The 23,163-nt window shown below is 56.3% G+C and overlaps 2 protein-coding genes across 4 annotated transcripts in view; one reads left to right on the top strand and one right to left on the bottom strand.

The window, feature by feature from the left end:
• CAPZB (capping actin protein of muscle Z-line subunit beta) overlaps positions 1–2,711 on the top strand; it is a 128,295-nt gene extending 125,584 nt beyond the window's left edge. For both annotated transcript variants that reach the window (XM_021684088.2, XM_044914398.1), the window contains exon 9: positions 2,451–2,711. In XM_021684088.2, coding sequence (XP_021539763.1) covers positions 2,451–2,538 — 88 coding nt within the window. In that variant the 3' untranslated portion in view covers positions 2,539–2,711. The remainder of the gene's footprint in view (positions 1–2,450) is intronic.
• Positions 2,712–9,001: 6,290 nt separating this feature from the next.
• Positions 9,002–23,135, bottom strand: SLC66A1 (solute carrier family 66 member 1). Of its 2 annotated transcripts, none has more exons than XM_021683508.2 (8): positions 23,102–23,134; positions 19,289–19,457; positions 11,728–11,857; positions 11,107–11,194; positions 10,466–10,608; positions 10,253–10,345; positions 9,669–9,854; positions 9,002–9,517 (listed from the first exon to the last, which is right to left on the bottom strand). In XM_021683508.2, exons 2-8 carry the CDS (start codon positions 19,450–19,452, stop codon positions 9,446–9,448), a joined length of 876 nt encoding a protein of 291 aa, XP_021539183.1. In that variant the 5' UTR covers positions 19,453–19,457; positions 23,102–23,134; the 3' UTR covers positions 9,002–9,445. The 2 variants fall into 2 exon arrangements, with proteins under 2 accessions (XP_021539183.1, XP_021539184.1); XM_021683509.2 differs by having other exon boundaries at positions 9,024–9,517; positions 19,289–19,454; positions 23,102–23,135.
• Between the last annotated feature and the right edge of the window lie 28 nt (positions 23,136–23,163).

Here is a 23,163-nt window from a genome sequence, read left to right as displayed (position 1 = left end):
TCTGGCTCTGGAAGAAGCCCGGTCTGGGGATTAACCCTGCCTCTCCAGCAGAAGCCGCTTGTCTGCACTGCTGGGCTGTGTGCCCGGCCTTCCTCATGGCCACTGCCCCCGGGCAGCCTCTCGGAGTCCACTGTCTGTGTGGCTGGGGCTTCCCCCACCCCCCCCGAGCATCCCAGAGGCCACAGAAGCCTTCTTGGTGGGAAATGGACTGTTGGGGGCCATGACTTTTGAAAGGGGTGTATCGCCCCGAGCCCGAGGCTAGAGCACAGAGGAGAGGCTGAAATCCCCCTGGCCGGGCTTGCTGCTTGGACCCGCATAACCTTCTGCCCCTAACACGCTGCGGCCGTCCTCTTAAACGCCTCACGCTGACGGAAGGGAAATAGTCTTGCTTGTTGAGAATAGCCAAGAACTGCAACTGGAGTGTGGACAGATACATGTGTATGAAAGCGGTCAGTGTCCCAGGAGGGGAGGGAAACTATTTTTAATCGAAGGCGCTTGGAGAGCTGGCAGGGCAGGGCTGCAGAGCCCAGGGCTAAGGGATTTATGCCCAGGCCCAGGGACTGGCCCCTGGGGGCCTGACCCCGAAGAGGCTCAGCGGGATCTCTGGGGCGGGGTGGGGTGGGGGCATTCATGGAACCAGGCCGCCCAGCTACTCTGCATTCATGGGACTTCAGCACGTCTGTCTGGCCTCACACTGGGACCATCACATTCCCATCACAGCGGGAGAAAACCTCCTTTTTAAGGCATGCCACGATAGTGCAGTTTTCTTCCCAGCCCCTCCGCTTTTTGGGGAGAGGGGGTTCCTGAAGTCTTCTAGATCCCTGTCCCGTGGCCACCATTGGAGACTTTCCGGCATAAACCACCCCCCCACACACACAGCAGTGGGGAGCTGGCACTCCAGGGGTCCAGGACGTGTCTTCCTTCCCACACTGGTTTGACATGGCTTGGCAGTGACCTTTCCAAACTCTGTCCCCTAAATGAGTGTCTCGGTCCTTATACCTCCAAGTCATTCTAAGCCCAGTCTTCCATCTCTTACCTGATTCTCACTCTGGTTCTAACTCTGGAACTTTCTCCCTTGTGGGGGTTGAGGGCTGAGCACAGTTGTGCTCGGCTCCTCCTTCCCAGAAGAGCCAGCACCCTCGCAGGCCCGGCAGTCTCCCGCTGGGAGCTTTTTCAGAAGCAAGTGGTGGACTGGTGAAGGATGGAAGCCAAGAGCCACCAGGGCAGGTGTTCAGAAATGTTCAACCAGAAAGGACGGCACTTGTGAGAGTTTCTAGTGGCTCAGGGATGGTCTTGTCTGCACCCCCCTTAGAACGTTGGGGGGCCACTTCCCATGAGGTTTCTGGGATTCAGTAGCCAGAACTCAACTTGGGATGTTCTTGTGGGTACTGCTTCATGTTACTTTACCCATTTGGGGAAGTTGAGGATTATGTTTTGGCTCCTCCTTACCATCCTTCTTCATGGCCGATGCACGTGGAGCTGGGGATTCCTGTGGGGCCTGGTGTCCACAGCTTTCCTGCCGGGCAGCCCTCACCCCTTCTGTCTGCTGCTTCGGAACTGTTGGAAAGTTTATGAGTAGTTTAATAAGTCCTTGGTTGGTCGACATAATGGTCAGTTTGACAGAGTGACCGTTCGGCCATTGTCGGGGCATTTCCCTGAGCCTCCGTGTCCTCGTCTGAGACACCGGTAAGACCCCCTCTGGGATGCTGAGAGAGGGAGAGGAGAAATGTGTGGGAAGCACCTTGTAAACCGGCCTCTGCGGACCTCAGTGGCTGCTCGCTGCGCTGAGGAGTGTTCATGCCCGGGCACAAGCGCACGCACGGCAGCGTGTCCCCACAGACCCAGGATTTGACGGCAGGGACCCAGGGCCTCTTATCTCAGTCCCATACTGCCTCTTGAAGTCCAGGCCGAGGGAGTTTCTCGGCCAAGTTCACAGCTGATGGTGTCGCACAGCAGAAGACTCAAAGCGCCTGCCCTTCAGGCACTGCCCTGGATGTGAACCCAGTCTACTCAGCTGTCCAGAGGGTCTTAAACGTTCGCTGAGTGGGGTCCCTCTGCACCCTGCACTTGGGGGGTGAGCGGCGGGCCGCCTCTGCTGGGCAGGGGTGCAGTGAGGGGGAAGCCCAGGAGCCACCACCTGCTTCAGGCCCCAGAGGAGTGGATTAGGGTTCTATTGGCTCCAACCAGCCCTCCCTGCCCCCGCCCCCCCCCCCCAGTGCAGAGGTGAGCACCTGCCCAGGTGGGCCGTGCGCCTCCCCTGTGGTGCCTGGTGAGGGGCCGAGGGTGCGGGTCTCGGGCGCTGTGGGCCTCGGCGCCGCTCGTGGGGGTGCCCAGCCCGGGACCCAGGGAGGCAGCGGGACCCAGCCAGGCACCAGCCCCGCGGCGCCCTGGCCCTCGCCGCCACCCCCGTCCCGTGACACAGACTGATCAACTCCTTTCCTCCCTGGCAGGTCTGTGCAGACTTTCGCAGACAAATCAAAGCAAGAAGCTCTTAAGAACGACCTGGTGGAGGCCTTGAAGAGAAAGCAGCAGTGTTAGAGCTCGGCTCCACGCTCCCTGGACACGCCACGCGCTCGTTAGATTCCTTTCTTAGAGAACTCGTCTTCTGCTCCCTTCCCTCGCCCCTCGCCTCCCCACCAGGTCCCGTAACACTGGCTTCACCGGGCCGCACGGCGCCATCTCTCCCTGAGAATAAAGCCCAGTAAACACCCTCCGTCTCTGAGGCCTCGTTCCCACCACGTTTTGCTATCAGAACTCTCCATGTTTCCACAGAGACCGTGTGTTTTCATTTGCCCCAGCCCCCCGTCTGCCCCCCCCCCCCATTTATAGGCATAAAATACTGTCTGTCTGCCTCCCCTTCCCTCCCACCTTTTTGTTACATTGGTGTAAAAAATGTAAAACAAAAAAATTTTATGAACTAACTGTGGTGTGTGAAAGAGAGAAGAAAAACTGGAAATCTGATTCCACGTGTGTTTGGGGGTTGGGGCTGGGGGGACAGGGGACAGCTCCGTGAGAAAGGGGGTGGCCCCCCCCCGCGTTGTCCTGCGCGGACGGAACCCTGTCCCACGGAGACCACGTGGTGGGGGCGCGGGGGGGGGGGGCCTGCTGACCGTCTGCTCTTCTGGCCAGGTGCTTTTCTGTCAATTTTTATGGAATGCAAAAGGAGTTTTTTGTTTTATTTTGTTTTTTTTGTAAAGCTTAAAGAAAAATCTACATCTTATACTTGAGCTTCCATACTTAAAAAAAAAAAAAGAAAAAAAACCAAAAAAATAAACAACAAGAAATGGGACGCAGTTAGCACTGGCCTTGTCTTCTTTCTCGCCTGCCTCACTTCGCAAGCGTTTGTGGCCTTGGCTGTGAGGGCTGGCCCCAGGGTGGCGGCGCCTCGCACGGTGGACGGGGAGAAGAGGGGCCCTTGGGGGGGGCCCGGAGCTGCCGCTTGGCTCCCCAGTCTGTACTCCCCAGCCCCACGTGCCCCTGGAGAGCTGGGGGCCCCCCCCATGTCATTCCGTCACTCTGGGTGCGGCCTCCCCAGGCCTCTCGTCTCTGCAAACACCCAATGTGTGCAGGATTCCCACCCTCAGGGACCCCACACCTGGCTCTGGGGTGAGCTCTGCACCCACTTAGCACCCCCGAGACAGGTGGTGGTCGAGCGCGTGAGGGCTCAGGTGGGCAAGCAGGGCTGTCCACGGTCCTTCCGGCCCCTCGCTGTGGTTTTGACAAGCCAGCCCCTTGGAGCCTTTGCTGAGGTCCTTCTGGGGCCCGATTCCAAGATTCCGTGTGTCCATACTGTCATTTGTTCGCATCATTGACTAAGTGGCCACTGGGGGGCGTGGGCACTGCGGACTGGGTCTCCCTGGTGCCACCAACTCCCAGTGCAGTCACATGGGCCCTCCCCCTGGCAGGGCAGTTCGTTCTCGCAGGAGAGACTGAGAGGAGAGAGTTTCATGCCCACAGGGAAGGTTTCCTACTCCTGGGATCCCGGAGCCGACTTGGCCTCTGTCTTTCCAGATGCCACTGGGTCCTTTTCCCTCCCCCCGTGAGCCCCGCACAGCCTGCCGACAGCTGTGTGTGTTGCTGGCTTGGCGAGTGGGCTTCCGCTCCTGGCAACCAGCGAACCCTAAGGAAAGAGGGCTCCTGGGGGCCGGCACGGGCACCGACCCATCTACCCCCACTTCACAGGAAGCAGGGGGCAGGATGTGCACCCCCACCTGCTGGCCCCACTACCCCTGGCTGGCCCCTCCTGCCCGGTTTAGAATTCCAAGAGAAGAGCATCTTTTCCTCCTGTTCTCTTGGTGATGAAGCTTCTAGAGCAAATGCTTCAAAATGTTAAGATTTTATTTATTTAAGAGAGCACGAGCCAGGGAGAAAGGAGTAGAGTCCACGCTGAGCCAGGAGCCCAACACGGGGGGCTCGATCCCACGACCCCGAGATCATGACCTGAGCTGAAACCAAGAGTCGGCCGCTTCACCAACTGAGCACCCCCCAACCAGGTGCCCAAAAGCTTCCAATTTTTTAAAAAGAACTGATCCCTCATTCCAAACAGTTAAATAAATGTTAAAAATTACCTATCATAGAAGTAAAAATGCTTCATCATTATTTTCTCAGTATAACTAAAATTTGTAAAATCTTCAGAAGGAAAACCAGATTACTTAATCATACTTTGTCAGGTTGTTACTTCAACCAGAACCTACTAGCTTCACTGCAAATATTTGGACTGAGGGCTTTGTCACTGAGTTTGCAATTCTCTTTTCTGCCCTTAGGAAGCAGATGATCTATTAAATGTAATTTCTTTAAAACGAGCTGGTGCTATTTTTGTTTCATAAAAACTTTGGTTATAATTCGCATCACCAACACCCCACTTTTTTAAAAAATGAAGTTCAGAATACAAATTATATCAACTCATAAATTAAGTTTCTAAAATATATAGAAATGTGGTACAAATATTTTTAATGTTTTAACTTTCCATTCTTAAATTATTTTCTGTCTTTCAAAATATTACTTTAGGGGCGCCTGGGTGGCTCAGTCGGTGAAGCGTCCCGACTTGATTTCGGCTCAGGTCATGATCTCGAGGTTGTGAGCTTGAGCCCTGCATCAGGCTCTGCGCTCAGCAACGGAATCTGCTTGTCCTTCTGCTTGTCCCTCTTCCTCTGCCCCTCCCTCCACACGAGTGCTCTATTTCTCTCTCTCAAATAAATCTTTAAAAAAAATATTACTTCAGAGACACACACTCCTACCACTGTTCTCTACCTTTTTTATGCAACTTTTTAAAAAAGATTTTATTTGAGAGAGAGAGAGCAACAGGAGAGGAAGAAGCGAGCTCCCCGCTGACTAGGGAGCCCAACACATGTCTCTCAGGGCTCCATCCCATGATCCTGGGATCGTGACCTAAGCCGAAGGCAAACGCTTAACCGACTGAGCCACCCAGACGCCCCATCCCTAAAGTTTCTATTTAAGTGATCTCTACACCCAATGTGGGTCTTGAAATCACGACCCCAAGATTGAGTCACACGCTCCACCGACTGAGCCAGCCAGGCGCCCCATTCTTGGGCAATTTTTCAGTGTAAATGCTCAATTAATGCTTCCGAGAATGAACAGACTATTGTCACATACATACAGATCTTTGAACCGGTCCAGTGAACAGAATCCTTCAGTCTTACGCATATTAGGCATTTGGGTCATTTTGTAAGGACTATAAATTAGTAGAAATGTTGCAAGATGTAATATATTCTTATACCCATAACTTCCCATGCAAACTTAATCTCTGATTTGATCTTTTTTCAAATAGTTTTATTGAGCTAGATCTCATACACCATACATTTCCCCCATGTTGAGTGTACAAATTCAGTAGTTGTGTGTGAGTGACACGCCGGTCTCCTTCACCAGATTGAGGGCTCCTTGAGGGATGTTGTTTCGGGCATTCACTCACTCACTCAAACGTCTACTGAGCACCTACTGTGTACTGGGTGAGCAGGACAGAAGTCTGCCCATACTGTGGTGGGGGTGGGGAAGTGCTGATGAATAAAAATAATCTTTACGGAGCACTTCTATGTGCCGGGCACAGAGATCCCAGGGGGTGGCTGTGTCCTCAGGGCTGTCACAGGGCTGGGGGACTGATCAATAGTTTTCAAGTGAATGGAGTCAACTGCAGCAGCAGGCGATCCCCACTCCCCACCACGGGGCTAACACTAACCTGATCAGGTTAGGGTGTGCAAGTTGGGGCAGGTAGTTAGGTCTCAGCACCTGGCTGTCTACCCAGCAGCCTCTGCGGTCCCTCCATTCAGCAACAGTGAAAGCCAAGTCCAACAGCAGAAGAAGTAAAGAGGGGAGGGGAGTGAGCTGTGGGCTGCTCCCCTTTCTCAGCTTTGGGGACTAAAGGCCATGTCCAAGCTGTGGCTTAAGAAGTCTCACGCTTGCTGAATAATCCCGGGCTGGGAGGGTCTGGGGCCACATGCTGAGGACGGGAACGCTGGGCCCTTCCTTCTGCTTTGCAGGAGATTGCCACCTGCCCGCCAGCCAGCTTTTCCTGCCCCCCTAGGATTCGGGCGGGGGGGGGACACTGGGACCAGGCGCTGTGTGAGGCGTTTGCGCACCCGGCATCTCATTCCATAGTTAAAATATGAACCGCCAAGGGAGGGCTCTTTAGGGGTGACTGGCCCAGCCTCCTGCTCCCCATGAGTGTCCAGAGGGAGCATCCCTCCCGGGCAAGGACAACTGACAAGTGACCAGGGCGGTGCCCCTTTCTTGGCTGAGCCTGGGCCTGAAACCTAGATGCAGACCTCCACTGAGCCTGCGCCAAGTCAGGCGGGAGGACGGGTGTAAGGCGGGGCTCATCCCTTCGGGCCACCCCCCGCCTGCAGCGAGATAAGAGGCGTGCGCCCCGGGGAGGAAGAGGGTCCGCCGGAGCACCTCTCCCCTCCATGAGGCCCCATCAGTGGGGTGGAAGGAGCGGATCCGTCAGCTGGGGAGGCCCGGGCCCTGGAGAAGCTAATGCCGCCCGGTGCCGGGCGCTGGGGCGTGAGCACTCCTCCTCCTCCTCCTCCTCTGTCAGACAGGGCACTGCCCGGGCCCGGGCCCCAGCCATCAGACCGGGGGCTTCCTGAGGAGGAAGCAGCCCACTGGGCAGTGCTGGAAAGCAAGAGCCGGCACCCCACGGATGACCCGGTGCTGCCCGGGGGAAGGGATGAGGTCGCCCCTGGGAGGGCTTCCGAAGGGCAGGGCTGCGCTGCTCCATCTCCTCCCCGCAGCTCTGACTTGCGCCGGCCCTTGGGGCTCTCACTGCCGTATGAGGGAGCCCCCGGTAACTGGCGTCAAGCGAGGTCACGGCCCTGCGTGGAGCCAGCCACTGCCTGGCAGAGGGCACCTGAACCAGGCCCAGGCCCGAGCCAGCTGGGGCCCGGGGGCACCTTCGCCTGGGACGGGGCGGCTCGAGGAAGTGGGAAGGGAGCCTGAGCCCCGCAGGGTTGGGCCGCCCCTGGGAGCGAGGGGAAGCTGGGCGGCGCGCGGCCCCGATCTCTGGACCCCGAGAGCCCCAGTCCTGGCCAGGTGGGGGACGGTTCCTGCAGCGGAGGGACGGAATGGGGTTTGAAAAGCTGCTCGACCTTGAGCAAGCCGCTTGACCCCTCAGAGCCTGTCTTCCATCTGTCTACTGGCCATCCCAACTGCACCGACCAGCCCAGCACATGGCAAACGCTCAACAAACATCAGCCCCGTGCGGGGGTACACACGGCGCTCTGCAGGCATGACCCAGGACGGGCCCGGGGGACACTGGCCCGACTTGGCCTCACTGCCCACTTGTGCCTCAGAGGAGGCTCTCCCTGGTCTGCCGGACCCCAATTCCTGCCTTCTCTCCCCCGACCTGCTGTGCGCCCTGGCCCCGGGCCCACGACCCTGTCTACACTCAGCCTGGCTTTGCAGCGACCCCAGCTCAGGCCCGTGCACACACCCTTGCCCCTTCCTGACGTCCCTCCGCCTTCAGGATTCAGCTCTCGGGCCCCTCCTCCGTGAGGCCTTCCCTGGGGAGTCTCCTCATTCTGATGGCACTTTGTACCTTCTGGTCAAAGCCCTTACCCCCAGGGCCCGGCAGCCAGCTTCCCTCCACAAGGACAAGGACCGGAGCCGGGGTCACCCCCCTCCCGGCGCCCAGCGCAGCCTGGGCTGGTGGAGGCTGCACTCGGCCCATCCACGCGGCACCAGACTGGGCTGCAGGCCCCACTGCCGAGCTCCCCGCCGTCCCCGGGGCAGGTAGAGGAGATTCAGAAAGCCTGAGCCACAGCTTCTCTCCCTGACCAGCCCCTCAGGCACGCACAGGGTCATGGCCAACAAGTGGACTCAGAACGGGGTCAGGGAGACGAAGTGAGGTTGGGGCCCAGGACTGGAACTCAGGGCTGAGCCCTGCCCTCTTCTCCTCCCTTCCCACTGCTCTTGCACCTCCTTCCTCCTGCCTGCCACACCCCCCACCTCTCCCCTGTTATCTCCTGCCCGGCCTTCTGCATGTCACCTCCTCCAGGAAGGTCTCCCTGATCTGCGGGGAGATCTGGAAGTGCCTCTCCTCCAACTGAAAATTATCAAAGCGAACTTTTATGGCGCGCTTACCACATGCCAGACTTCGGGGGCTAACCTCCGCTAATTGCACCATCTTATAACATAAATCCCATTTCACAGATGAGGTAACTGAGGCACAGAGAAGCAAAGAGGCAGAACTAAGATCTGAACCTTTAACTATTCTGCTTCTTCCTGAGCACTGAGGGGCCGGGACCCTGTCATTCTCGCTGCTGCCTCCTCACCCCCAGGTGTGGGGTTTGTTACAGAGAAGCCGGTGAGAAAACCCGAGGCCCCCCGGAGGCTGGGCAGTCCGCTCCTGCTCGGCTCTGCCATATCCCGACCTCCAGCCCCCACCTGGGACCCGGAAGCTGGGGCCCAGATCCCCGTGCCCCGCTGTTGCCCGGAGCAGCCCAGACCACAGCACCTTGGGGAAGGAGCAACAGAAAGAGGCCTCGCTGGGAGGTATCGTTTACTGGGCTGTCTGCAGTCAACGGGACAGTCCTGGGGACACCCGGCTGCAGATGCACCCCGCTCCAGGGGGTGTGCAGGCAGATGGAGGGAAGTGGGTTGAGGGGCGCCCACTGCCTTCGGAGGGGCCGAGGTCTCCTCTGCAGCCCCTCCCTCGAGGCTCCCAAGGACAGCAGCCTCAGACTCGGGGGGGGGGGGCTGGCCCCTGCACCCCTCTCGCTCCCCGCTCCCTGAAGAGTCAGCCAGTCAGGGTTCCTGGAAGAGTCGGCCAGGTTTCCGAGGTGGGGGCGGCGGCTGGGCCAGGCCCTCAAGGCGCCCCCGGCCACCTCCACGGCCAGTCCAGAGTCAGCAGCACCTTGTCTGCCCACACTTGACCCTTCCTGGGAGCGGCATCTGGAGGGCCCCGTAGTCCCGGGCTTGGCCTGGGTCCGGGTCAACTGGGGAGGAGGGGCTGACGCTCCGAGGAGGTGGCCGTGTCCCTGTACACCAGGAACTGTATGGAGATCTGGAGGGGCCAACATCAAGGCCAAACCGAACAGAGGCTGGGACGGACGCGCCCCTGGGGGCCTTGGCTCCCTCTGGACTGCTCCCCTCTTCCCCCCCCCCCCCCCCCCCCCCCCCCCCAGGCTGCCCTGCCCCCCGCCCCCGAAGGATACCACGGTGTCGAGCAACAGCACGCCCAGGCTGCCCATGAGCCAGGGCAGGTGGTGCAGCAGGTAGCTGCCCTCGCTCTGGCCCGCCTCAGGGTTTTTGAGCAGCACGCTCAGCCCGTACAGCGTGTTCCCCAGCATCACCAAGGCGAACAGCGAGTAGGAGACGCCCTGCGTTGACTTCCTCAGGAACTGGGGGTGAGGGGGGCTGGGGTCAGAGGCCTCGGCCAGGGTTCCTGTCACGCTGCCCCGTCCCACTGGGCACGCTCTGAGCGCGTTTGTCACCGTGCGCCCGGTCCGCGGGAGACGGGCCACCCCGCCAGCCTCCCTGGGCCCACCACGCCCCTTTCTCCCCATCCCTCAGCACTGTCGGCCGGGCCCTGGCCTCCTCACCTGACCCGCTGCTTCTCTGAGACACACACGGGACACCCGTGTCCCTCGAGACGGCCTCATCGTGCCCACTGCCCAGGGGCAGAAACTGAGGCCTGGAGAACTGGATTCACTTAAGCCGACCGGCAGTTTGAACCCACACCTGCTGCACAAAGACCCCACACCTTGCCCCGGCGGCCCCGCCCCTGCCCCGGGCTCACGTTGGTGCGGATCTGAGGCAGCCGGGACAGCAGGTAGAGCGCACTGGAGACGGAGCCGATGGCGAAGCCGATGATCTCCTGCCGAGTGAAGGGCTGAGAGGGCAGGGGGCTGCTCAGGGCCCGGGAGGGGCCAGAGGTGCAGCGTGCGATCCCTGCTCCCTCGGGACGAACCGGTCCCCAGCCCGCACCCCCCGGCACTGACCCACACCTCACCTTACTGCCCGGCTCCACTGACAGGAGCGTGCGGCCCCGGAAGACCTCCCTCGGGGCAGCCACCGGGCCAGTGGTCCTCAGCAGCGGGAAGGCACACACCACCCCCAGGATGAAGAGCAGCACGGAATTGATGGGGGTAGACCCTGGACAGGAGACAGGAGGGAAGCCGAGGTCAGGTACCAGTGGCAGCAAACAGACCAGGCCTTGAGTCCTGGCCTTGCCCTTTGGCGGCTGTGTGACTCTGGGCAAGGAACCTGACCTCTCTGAGCTTTAATGCCTCCTCTGTAGAATGCATATAATAATAGCACCCTTCTCCTAGGGTTGTAAAGGAGAGACAAGGGCAGGAGGGGGTCACCCAGAGCAGACAAGTGCCTCCCCCTGACCTTGACTCCCGCCCCTCCTCAATCCTCAGGGGCAGCGGTGACCTGTGTCCAAGCCCAGGGCCAGGTACAGAGGAACAGCTGAAGCAGCGATTGTGGGATGCGACCCAAGGGAAGAAAGAGCAGCCCCCGTGGTCCGGCCCCCGTCCTGGCCGCCCGAGGCTGCGGGCGCGGGCTCGGCGGTGTGGGCCGGACGCTGCGGTGCGAAGCCCACTGCCTCCCACGCTCCCGGGCCTCCCGCTGCCCCGCTCCCACACTCACGCAGAGAGGGGCGCTTCTTAAACTTGTAGTGAAAGTAGAGGGCCAGCATCAGCAGGTCGGCCAGCACGTAGTACGCCGCCGTGTAGCTCTGCAAGAGAGGCGCGGCCCAACCGACCCACTTCACCCCCCTGCCCTCCGGTCTCCTCATCGGCGTCCAGCCGGCAGAACTTGAGAGCAGGCCGGCAGCGGGCCCCCCGGGACAGAGGGAGGACAGGGAGCGGGTGCGCCTCGCCGGGACAGGGGGCACTCAGCGGTTAAGGGAGGGCTCCGGCGTGGCCGGGCACAGGAGCCGCGACGACAGTACCGTCCCGCTGGGGAAGACGATGGACTCCTGGCTGGGATTCCTGGCACCTGCCACCCCCACCCCCGGCTCCCCGCAAGGGAAACCTTTCCTCCTCTTTGGCCCCACACCCTGGCAGCTCAGTCAGGACCTCGGCACCCCAGAGCCATCCTCTGGTTTGACGTGCTCGTTTCACAGATGGGGAAACTGAGCCCGGAGAAGGGTACCGACCAGCTGCCTGTCACGCTGCATGGCGGGGCGGAGGGCGCTCTCTCCAGTATGGGGCCCTCCCTCTGCCGTGGCCGTCCTCGGTGGCCCGCCCCACTCCTGGTCTGACCCACCTGCAGGGGCAGCTGGTCAGCGAGGAAGGAGCCAATGAGGTTGCAGGAGTCTCCTCCGATCCAGCCCAAAAGGAACCACAGAGACAGCGCCTGGTCCATGTTGCCTGTCCTGCAGGCCTTGATGTACTGGCTGCGGCCAAGGAGAAAGAAGACGCGGGCTCAGGGCAGGAGGGGGCCTGGGCCGGGGAAGCAGGGAAGTCGCCTGTGAGCCCATGCTGCCGGCAGGCGGGAGCCGCAGGAGCCTTTCGGTGCCCTTTGGGGATTCTTACCAGCGGATTCTCTTCCAACCAGGGAACTCTATGGCAGGTGCATCTTTCCAGAGTCATCCATAGCATTCCTCAGATTCCCTTCCAGAGCACCCTAGAGTCTCCCAGTGGGGACCTGGAGTTTGTGTCACCCCACCCCCCAGCCCCGGCCGTGCTCCAAGAAGAGAACCATGTCACAGGGACCCTGCATTCTTTCTTCAATGGAGGGGAAGCGGGGCGGGGGGGGGGGGAGGACGGTGGTGGTGGCAGGGAGCCACGGCCTGGCGCTGCCCTATCTCCAGGAGCGGTTGATGATGATGATAAGATGGGCCAAACCACAGTGACCTTCAAAGGGCAATGGGGCAGGGCAGGATGGCCCCGAGAGCCCCGTGGCTTATGGCTTTGGATATTCTGGTTGTTTTCTCAAAGGCCAAGTGTCAGCACGAGCTCAGTGCTGACAACAGGCCACAGGTAACGGCCTCAGGCAGAGTTCTGAACCCTTTGTGCATATTAACTCTTTCGGTCCTGCAGAACGCCCTGGGCCAGTCAGGTCACAGGGAGGCTTGAAACCAGAATTACAGCCCGACAGACCCAGCCCCTCCCTCTCCAGTCCCTCCGAACCTTCACGCAACTGCCATTTACTCTTTTTCTGTTTAATCCTCTGTATATTTATTTTATTTATTATTATTATTTTGAGAGAGAGAGAGCGGGGGAGGGCAGAGGGAGAGAAAGAATCTTTTTTAACTTTTTTAAAGATTTATTTATTTGAGAGAGAGAGCTAGAGCATGAGCAGGGGGAGGGGCAGAGGGAGGGAGGGAGGGAGGGAGGGAGGGAGAGAGAGAGAGAGAGAATCCCAAGCAGAGTCAGTGCTGAGCACAGAGCCTGATTCAGGGCTCGATCTCACAACCAAGACCATGACCTGAGCTGAAACCAAGAGTGGGCTGCTTAACCGCTTGAGCCACCCGGGTGCCCCTCGTCTGTGTGTTTTTAAATAAAAGGGGACTAGATGGCACCTCATCCCCCACAACACCCAAGTCAGAAACTGAGAAAGCCAGGTATGGCCCTGATCTTCCCACGGCCAAACTTCCTTCTCCTCCTCCTGTGAAGACACCCCCTCGCACAAACACCCCGTCCACGCGCCTGTCTCCTATCCAAGCCTGGTTCCCCTTGACTCTGCTCCCTCTCAAGGATCTTTTTAAAACCCCAGGCTCCCCACAAGCATTCGGAGCCTTCCCCTGCTATCTGGGGAGGCCCCCAGGGCCAGCTATCCCCCGGCCCTGCCCCCTCCACCAGGACTTATTTCCCTTTCTCCAGACTCTTCATTGGCAGGCAGCCAGCCCACTCCCTCCTCTTTGTCTTTCATGGCTCAGGAAACATCACTTCCTCCCCATGGCCTTCCTGGACACAGCTTGCCAGTGTCCTCTACTTCCTCCTTTGTAACACGGGACATCCTTGTCCCTCCTGGACTAAGCCTCCTGAGGGCAGGGATAGTGTCCAGCTCAGGCCTGGCACTAGGGAGGCCCCTAATTAAGGTCTAGCCTATGGCCCCTAAAGCCCCTTCTAGGACATGTGACTTGGCAAGTCTCCATGGAATTGCAGGGAAAGTGATTTTATCGCACCCAAGAAAGGCTGAGTCCTGAGGAGGAGCAGGAAGGCAGCTGCCCTTCCTGCTGTCACCTGGGGCTCTCACCCAGGCCTCTGACCCCCCTCACTGGTTCATCAGCCAGGCTCACGCAGGGCCAACATTATGTCATGGCAGGAAGGGGAAGCCTCAGCCAGCTCCCCAGATAGTCCTAGAGCAGGCTCTCGCTCTGGAACAGGGCGTCTCTCTGCCTCGGCCCCCAGCGGTCACCCACACCTGTCCAGTCAGCCTATACAGGGCATCTCCCACGCCCCCCATATCGCTCCTTGCTGGATGGCTTCCATGGCCTCCAAGGTGGCCTCCCTGCCTCCAGTCTCACTCCCTGTCCTGCCAGTCCTTCTTCCCTGTGACTCCCTGACTGCCTTTTAAAGGTAGCCGGAACGGAAGCTCTGCAAAGGCAAGGATGGCATCTGTTTTGTTTACTTTCAACATACGTACTGTGGCCTCAGGAACAAGCTAATTCAATAAAAATGTCAAGTCCACGGTGAGGTACTAGGGTAATTCCAGGGGGGAAGAAGGGTCTTTGAAACACATGGTAATGGGACAACCGGTTATCTCCATACAGAAGAATGAGACTGGACCCCTACCCCACACCATATATTAAGATATAACTCAAGCTGTATCAAAGACCCGTTAAAAAGAAAACCACAGGCCCAAGATGGAGTCCCTTAGGCCAAATCACCGAACAGAGGCGTAATAACAAACCTAATCACATTTCAACCTCCCCCAGGAATGTAGTCCTAATTGGTCAGGAATTTTCTGGTCAGTAGCAATGAGGTCATCTGTCACATGGGCCCTCGCCATCCCCCACAAAGGAAGATGAGATCATCTACGAAGACCCCCTGCAGGAAAATGAACTTGCCTGATATAATCCCTTTTTTTTTTTTTGCTAATAATTTCTTGCCCCACCCTCTTTCCTATAAAAACCTTCCATTTTATAAAACTCCTTAGAACATCTCTCTATTTGCTAGATGGGATGCTGCCCAATTCATGAATGGCTTAACAACACCAGTTGTGTCTTCAAATTTAATCAGGGTAATTTTGTTTTTTAACAGACCTAAATTTAAAAGCTAATTTGTTATATTGTGATTTACAATAAGAAACATAGGGGCACCCGGGTAGCTCAGTTGGTTAAGTATCAGAGTCTTGATTTGGGGTCAGGTCATGATCTCAGGGTCCTGAGATCGAGTCCCACTTCGGGCTCCACGCTGGGCTTGGAGCCTGCTTAAGATTCTCTCTCTCCCTCTCCCCTCAGGAAGGAAGGAAGGCAGACAGACATATATTTGGTCTTCACCCCATCCCTGGCGGAAAGTTCCTAAAACTCTTGGAATTTCCTAAGTGATTTGAGCAATAAAGGTGCCTTTTGTTAGTTAATGAGGTGACTTTTGGAAAGCCTCTGGGTCACCTAAAGATGAGGGCTGGCTGCCATGATGTGATTAAACCCTTAGAACTTTCAGTCCCATTTTCCTGACCTCTGGGGAAGGGGAGGGGCTGGAGATGGAGTTCAATCGCCAACAGCCAATGATGTCATCAATCATTCCTGTGCAGTGAAGCCTCCAGAAGAACTCAAATGGACAGGTTCCGAGAGCTTCTGGGCCAGTGAATGTGCAGAGGTTCAGGGAGAATGGCACACTGGGAGAGGAACCGGAAGCTCCATGCCCCTGTCTGCACCCCCTGCCCTGTGCATCTCTTCCATCTGGCTGTTCCCTGTATCCTTTCGTAATAAACCAGTGATCTCGTGAGTCAAATGTTTCTCTGATTTTTGTGAGCCGCTCTAGCAAATTAATCAAAAGCAGGTAGGGGGTTTGTTGGGACCTCCAGTCTATAGCTGGTCTACACCAATCAGAAGCAGAAGTGACAACCTGAACTTGTGACTCACATCTGGAGGGGGAGGGGCAGTCTTGTGGGACTGAGCCCTTCACCTGTGGGATCTGATGCCGTCCCACGGAAGATAGTGTCTGATGGCGTTAGATGCTTGGTGGTGTGGGAAAAAACACACATGGACACTGGTGTCAGAATGAGGCAAAGCTCTGAAACTGTTACAGAAAAAGATAATGCAAGAGGGCTCGACTACCTTCATTTTGACCTCAAATTTCTCTATATATTTTTTTAAGTAGGCGCTGCACCTAGCACAGGGCTTGAACTCACCACCCTGAGATCAAGACCTGAGCCAAAATCGAGAGTCGGAGGCTTAACTGACTAAGCCACCCCAGCGCTCCTTGACCTCAAACTTTCTAATTGATTAAGTTCTTCTTTCTAGCTTATCCCTTAAATCAGGCAAAAGACCCTGTGCACAAAGCATCCCAGGAAGGGAACCGAAACTACCCGCTGAAGCAACAAGGACTGCCCCACGTCCGGAAGACCCGGAGGGACTAAGCCCAAGACAATGACCCACCTGACTTCCCCGCGCCCCTGCGTGTACCCACTGACCATTGTCCCTCGCTTTCCTTATATAATTCTGGAAGTATCATCAGCACTTGGGAGACAGTCTTGGAAACATCAGTCCGTGGTTTTCCCGGTGTTGGCCTCACAGAAATAAATTCCTTTCTCGTTTCACCACCACTCATGTCTCTGCCTTTGGATTTTGTCAGTGGCGAGTGGCTGAACTTAATCTGGCTGGGCGCCCCCCGCCCCCAGAGCCCGATGGTCTTGCGCCCCTGCACCCCGGTTACAATCAGGGTAAATCTCTGTTACTTGGGGGGCGCCTGGGTGGCTCAGTCGTTAAGCGTCTGCCTTCAGCTCAGGTCATGGTCCCAGGGTCCTGGGATCAAGCCCCGCATCGGGCTCCCTGCTCCGCGGGAAGCCTGCTTCTCCCTCTCGCACTCCCCCTGCTTGTGTTCCCTCTCTCGCTGTGTCTCTCTCTGTCAAATAAATAAAATCTTTAAAAAAAAAAAAAAAATCTCTGTTACTTGGATTAGGCGATGATGTTTTTTTATTTTTATTTTTTTAAATTTTTTTAAAGATTTATTGGACAGAGAGAGACACAGCGAGAGAGGGAACACAAGCAGGGGGAGTGCGAGAGGGAGAAGCAGGCTTCCCGCGGAGCAGGGAGCCCGATGCAGGGCTTGATCCCAGGACCCTGGGACCATGACCTGAGCCCAAGGCAGACGCTTAACGACTGAGCCACCCAGGCGCCCCGCGACAATGTTTTTTTAGATATGACACCAAAAGCACAAGCAAAAAAGAAAAAAGAGATAAACTATACATCATCCAAATGTAGAACTTCTGTGCTTCAAAGGATGCAATCAAGAAAGTGAAAAGAGAACCCACAGAATGGGAGAAAATATTTGCAGATCATGAGGCTGTCGTATCCAGAATATATAAAGAACGCTTACAACTCAGGGGTGCCTGGGTAACTCAGTCAGTTAAGCTCAGGTCACAATCCCAGGGTCCTGGAATCATGCCCTGCATCGGGCTCCCTGCTCAGCAGGGAGCCTGCTTCTCCCTCTGCCTCTGCCCATCCCCCCCCCATTGGTGCACGCTCTCTCTCTCAAATAAATAAATAAAATCTTTAAAAGAACTCTTACAACTCAACAACAAAAGGGCAAATAATCCAATTGAAAAATAGGCAAAGGATCTGAACAGTCCTTTTTCCAAAGAAGATATACAAACGGCCAAAAATCACATGAAAAGCTACTTAACATCACTAGCCGTCAGGCAAATTCAAATCATAAACTACAACACGGTAACACTTCCAACCCATTAGGATGGCTATAATAATACACATAGAAAATACGCACTGATGAGGATATGGACACATTGGAACCTCACACACGGCTGGAGGGAATGGAAAATGGTACAGCCTCTTTGGAAACAGTCTGACAGTTCCCTGTGAAAAAGAAAACCACAAGGGGGCGCCCAGCTGGCTGGCTCAGTCTGTGGAGCACGTGATTCCCGATCTCGATCTTGGGGTTGTGAGTTTGAGCCAAATGTCGGGTGTAGAGATTATTTAAAAAAAAAATAAAATCTAGAAAAAAAGAAAAAGAAAAAGAAAACCAGGGGCCCCAAATGATGTCATTAAGGTTAGGCTGAGTCATGAAACCAGGACTTAATAATGTTTTTTAAACATCCTTAAAAGAGGGGCTCAGTCGTTAAGCATCTGCCTTCGGCTAGGGTTGTGATCCCGGGGTCCTGGGATCGAGCCCCGCATCAGGCTCCCTGCTCCGCGGGAGGCCTGCTTCTCCCTCTCCCACTCCCCCTGCTTGTGTTCCCTCTCTCGCTGTGTCTCTCTCTGTCAGATAAATCTTAAGAAAAAAAAAAAATCCTTAAAAAGTTTAAACACAAAGTTACCCTATGACCCAGCAATTTCACTATGTAAGCATATACCCAAGAGAAGTAAAAACATATGTACCCACAAAAACTTGCACATGAATGTTCACAGTAGAAACAGACCAAACATCCATCAGTGAATGAATGAATAAAAGGTGGCATATCACACACTGGGACATTACGCGCAAAGGAATGAGGTCCTGACACCTGCTACAGCATATAGGTAAGTCTTGAAGTCGTTCTGTTAAGTGAAAGAAGCTGGTCTTTCACATGCTCTATGATTCCATTTACAGGAAATGTCCAGAGTTGGCAAATCCACAGAGACAGGAGGTAGACGGCTGGTTGCCAGGGGCTGGGAGCTTCGGGGGAAATCAGGAATGACTTATTTCTTTGGGGGTGTCTTTTTAGGGTGATGAGAGTATTCTAAAACTGATTATGGCATTGGTTACACGACTCTGCAGATACACTAAAAACACTGAATTATACATGTAAATGGGCTAATTATACGGTATGTGGACTATCTCTCCATAAAGCTATTTTTAAGAAAATGTTGAGCTCCTGATTAAACCCTTATCTTTCTCCCTCAGGATAAAGAGCCGATTTCCTAACAGAGGAGAAGCCTCACATTACAAGGCCCTTGGTGACCTCTTCGACCTCACCTCTCCCTGTGGCCCTGACTCCCACACACTCTGTCCAGCCATGGGATTGTGCCCACACGGCGCAAAGGCCCCGAGTCCCGTGCTTTACGTACACTGCCTCGTCCCATCCTCACAGCAGCCCTGGGAGGTTGGGAACAACACTGCCATTTTGCAGATGAGGAAGCTGAGGTACAGAGCAGCAAAGTGACTCTCCCAGGTCACAGTGTGTCCCCGTTCCTCAATCACAGCAGTGGTCACACCATCTTGTAATCACTGCTCGCCCACCCCATCACCAGACTGCCACAGGATGAGGGCTGTGTTTGGGGCATGTCAGCCCTCCCACCCCTCTGCTTCCTTTCTTCTTAGCTGTGCAACCTAGAACAAGTGACTTAGTCTCTCTGGCTTTCTGTTCCCTCATAAATAGGGACAGTAACTACTTATTTCACAGGGTTATGAGGCTTAAATGAGGTAAAAACATGTCAAGTGCTCAGAACTGAAGTACGTAGCGTGCACTGAACAAACAGCACTAAGGGTTAATACTGTTACTATCATCTGTGTGTTGGCATTGCCCAGCCAAGGCGAGCCCTAGGGTGGGCTCCAGGGCAGGGCCCTCCAGGGTGGGCTGGAAATCAGTGAGTGGGAGTACATTTGGCCTTGAGTCTGGAGAGGCCCAAGGCGGGTCAGGCAGACCCTCCTCCAGGCAGTGCCTGAAGCCATCGCCCCAGCCCACCCCCTGTCCTGGTCCCACCCCCCCGGCCACTACTCACGGGAAGGTGGATGCTGCAAAACAGACAATGGAGATCAAGCCCAGGCCCACGCTGGCCTCGTCCCAGCCGTCCTGGGCGCATTCGCCAAACACGTCCCATATCCACTGGCGGGAGCCATTGGGGCAGTCGGAGAAATTGCCGGAGCCCAGTTTCTTCCAGACCATGGCTGCTGCGGGATGCAGGGAGGGTTGTACAGGGAGAAAGAGAAGGGGGCCTTTAGCCTTGGCAGGTCTGGATCCTGTGCTCCGCCCCCAGCTACGCCCATCCCCAGTTTTAATCACGCGGCTGGACCAAGCCTCTGAACTCCAAGGGCACAATCAGCTTCGAGTACACAGACGACCTGTGCAAGGACAGGGCCCGATCTGCAGTCAGGGACAAGTGTGTAGATGCCACTCCTCAATGCTGCACTCCTCAATGCTGCGACTTTGGGCAAGTGCCTCAGCCTCCCTGTGCGTCAGTTCCCTCATCTGTAAAAGGGATGATCACAGCTCCTCCTTCATAGTTGTCCTGTCACATGAGTTCCTACAGTGAACCCTCCGCTCACTGTGTTACAACAATCCAACGTTTACATTGTTTCTGATCTCCTGTTTTGTAAATTACATCCGGGGAGACCAGGCCCCATTAAGTACATTCTCTCATTGAAGTAGGACTGCCCGCCAACAGGGGTCAGAGGAGGCACTTGGAGAATAAGGGCCAGGTGGGTCCAGGGCTTGCACAGGTGGCTGGGATTCAAGCGCGGCACTCAAGCACAATTCTCCAGGAGCAGCGTGTGCGGGATGCCTGCTGGCGAGGAGTCTGGAGCCACCTGCCCATTCTCACCACCCACAAAGCCAGAAAGTGGCTGGTAGCAGGAGCAGGCAGGAAAGTCCCCTCCCGATGCCCGGGCACCCTGCACAGTGATTACGGCGGTCACGGTCTGACAGCCCCAGAGAAGGAAGAGAAAGCGGAGCCAGACGGTGCCATCTCTACCAGGCGAGACTCACCATAGCCCCTGATTACGAAGCTCGTCACCAGTTCTGGGCTAAGCACCTTGCAGGCGTCTTACTCATTCTGTCCTATCAACTCCATGAAGGCGAGTTGGGGGGGCTCCTGATACATCCAAGGAACCAGGGAAGTGACTTGCACCCAGCCAGGAAGCGACAGAGGCAGGAGTCAAAGCCAGGACGGGGACTCAAACCCTGGCTCCTGGCCACCCTGCCATGCTGCCTCAGGCGCTTCTGTCCCTGGATGCGGCAGACCCCCCCACCCCACCTGTGGTCTGGCAGACTGCCCAAGCTCCCCAGCAGCCAGAAGGCAGGCTTCCCCTTCCTGTCCCGTGCTCAGAGGCTTTCCTCACCAGACTGAGACTCTCTCCAGCTACCTTCAGTTTCTCCCTCTCCCTGCTGCTCCCCCTGCTTGTGCGCACTCTCTCTCTCTCTCTCTGTCAAATAAATAAAATCTTAAAAAAAAAAAAGCAAGTCCTTTTGCTTCCCCCGGTTGCCCTCTTACAGATTCTGTGTGCCCGTCCCTTTCATCACTGTAATACACAGCCACCCTCGTAACTTCCCTGTGAGGTGGGGCAGACTGCCCCCATTTCCCAGGTAAGGCTGGGTCACCTTGGCCGAGTGAGGAACCTGTCTGAGCCTTGTCTGTAAAATGGGGATGATGACCCTGGCTCCTTGGGGTTGGCGGTGCAGATGAAATGCACATAAGGAAGGCTCTCTGCCCTGGGCCTGACCGAACCATGCTGGAGGCTGTTGTGAGGATGAGAGTCCAGGAGCTCAACCACCCTGAGGCCACTCTCTCACCCCCTTTTCACCAGGTTAGGGAGGAAATGAAATGAACACATGCCCAGTGAGGGAAGGGGGTGTCTGGAGCATTGTAGCTTGGCTCACAGGGCCCAGAGCATGGGGTGGGTGGTCCCTGATCTTGCACAGGGCATATGCGCAGCCTGGGACACTCTGAGACACGCCTGAATCCCGACCAGAAGGGGCCTTCCTCTGGGGGCCGCTGCACACAGGGCCCATCATCTGGAGGTTCTGACCCAGCTAGGGAGCCAGCCTGGGCCCCAGGCCTGGCTTCTGGGAATGGGCCCACCTCCTGGTCAAACAGCACTTCGAGGATGGATGTCCAGGGTTGCAACAAAGCTTGACTGCATCCGTAGGTTTGACAAGGACCACAGCAAGGGTGGGTGCCTTGGAACCACGCAGGGCACATGCCCAGAATTCAGGCTCAGTGTCTCTCTGGACTTCAGATCAGGGACTTTGGGTTTAAGAAGCAACCCCAGGGGTGCCTGGCTGGCTCAGTCGGTAAGGCACGCGACTCTTGATCTCAGGGTTGTGAGTTCAAGTCCCATATTGGGTGTAGAGATTACTTAAAAATAAAATCTTAAAAAAAAAAAAAAAGGCAACCCCAGCTGATTCTGATGCATGTGGCCAAGCTTTGAGAAAGCCTACAATGGAGAAGGCATCTCAGGCCACACCCAAGCTCCTCTACTGGACCCATGCTGAGTCAGGGAAATGCTTCCCATGGAAGCTTCCCATGGAAGCGGCAGGCCTCCAGGCTTCTGCACGTATAGTCTCTTCCCTTAGGAGCGTGTCCTTCTCCCTCTGGAGGGCCTGGTAAGGAGACAGGGTTCTAACGTGCCATCTCAAAGACGCCTTGCAAAGGCTGGCTGGATGATACCTGTCACCTCTTCCCTTCCCCTTCACATATCTGAAGAATGCTTATCACAGTCCTCAGCTACTCCTGCTCCTCAAGCCCACACCTCTCCCTTCACCCTAGCCGTGACTGACTCTTGGGGCCAGCAACGCCAGCTGCACAGTAAAGGTTCAGACAGTGCTGAGGAAGAGAGGAGACAGAGAAAGAGGGAGACAGAGAGGAAAGGGAGGGAAGGAAGGAAGGAAACTAGCTGTGCGCTCAGATGACCTAAGTTTGAGGAGAGAGCACTCTGGAACTGACGTGCTTAATGCCCACAAGTATAGAATTCCAGAGCAAGTGACTGAGCCTCAGAATTCCAATCCGTACAATGGGTAAATACCCACCTCCTAGACCGACTGCAGAATTAAATGACATAATCCAGGCCAAGGGATTAGAATGGTGCCTGGCAGAGATTAAACACTCAGCAGTAATAGCCAGGGATCGCTTATTACTCTGCTTTGGTTGTAGTGTGTCCCTCCACCACCCTCCCCCCAGTCCTTGGCGCAAAGCAGCTTTCGGTTAAGTGTTGCATGGACAAGACCCAAGCCAGTCCTCACACTTCCAAACCCAGCCTCCCCATGTACACACTTCAAAACTTGTCCCAGGCCTGAGGAGGGGAGAGGGCAACCTGGGATTCGCAGCAGAACCTCGGCGTATGTGGAAGGGAGGGGAGTCCCCGCTGGTGGCTACCACCAGCTCCAGGCCTCCAGGTCCTTGGCCGCCTGGTGACTAAGGCCAGCGCGGGCCGCCTGTTTGTCGGGGATAATGACAGGGCAGCTGCTGGGGTCAGCGCTCAAACGCCGCGAGGCCCCCTCCCCTGCCTGCCCTGGGGAAAACAAAGCCGTTGGAAACGATGGGGCCCGTCCCCCAGAACCAGAAGGTGAAAAGAGGACCCAGACCCCAAACCCTGGCCAGGCTGGTCCGAGAGACCATGCTCAGGAGGGGGACGTATGTTCCCGAGGGGCCACCTAATCCCGGCCCAGAGCCTCGTCTCCGGATCTCGCGCCCCAAGGAGGGGACAGAAGCCCCAAGACGGTCCAGGGGCTGGAAGAGGTTGTTGGAAAGATGTGGTAGCGACGCCCAGAGTCCCACCCGCAGCCTTCGGGCTTGCCCCTAGCCTCAAACCCAACTCACCGCTTCAACATCAGCCGCCCGTCCCGGCTTCTGGGTTCTGTCTGCACAGCCTCGGTCAGCTG

The sequence above is a fragment of the Neomonachus schauinslandi genome, chromosome 4, assembly GCF_002201575.2.
Source record: "Neomonachus schauinslandi chromosome 4, ASM220157v2, whole genome shotgun sequence".
Lineage (NCBI taxonomy): Eukaryota > Metazoa > Chordata > Mammalia > Carnivora > Phocidae > Neomonachus > Neomonachus schauinslandi.
This window is presented reverse-complemented; position numbering and strand designations above follow the sequence as displayed.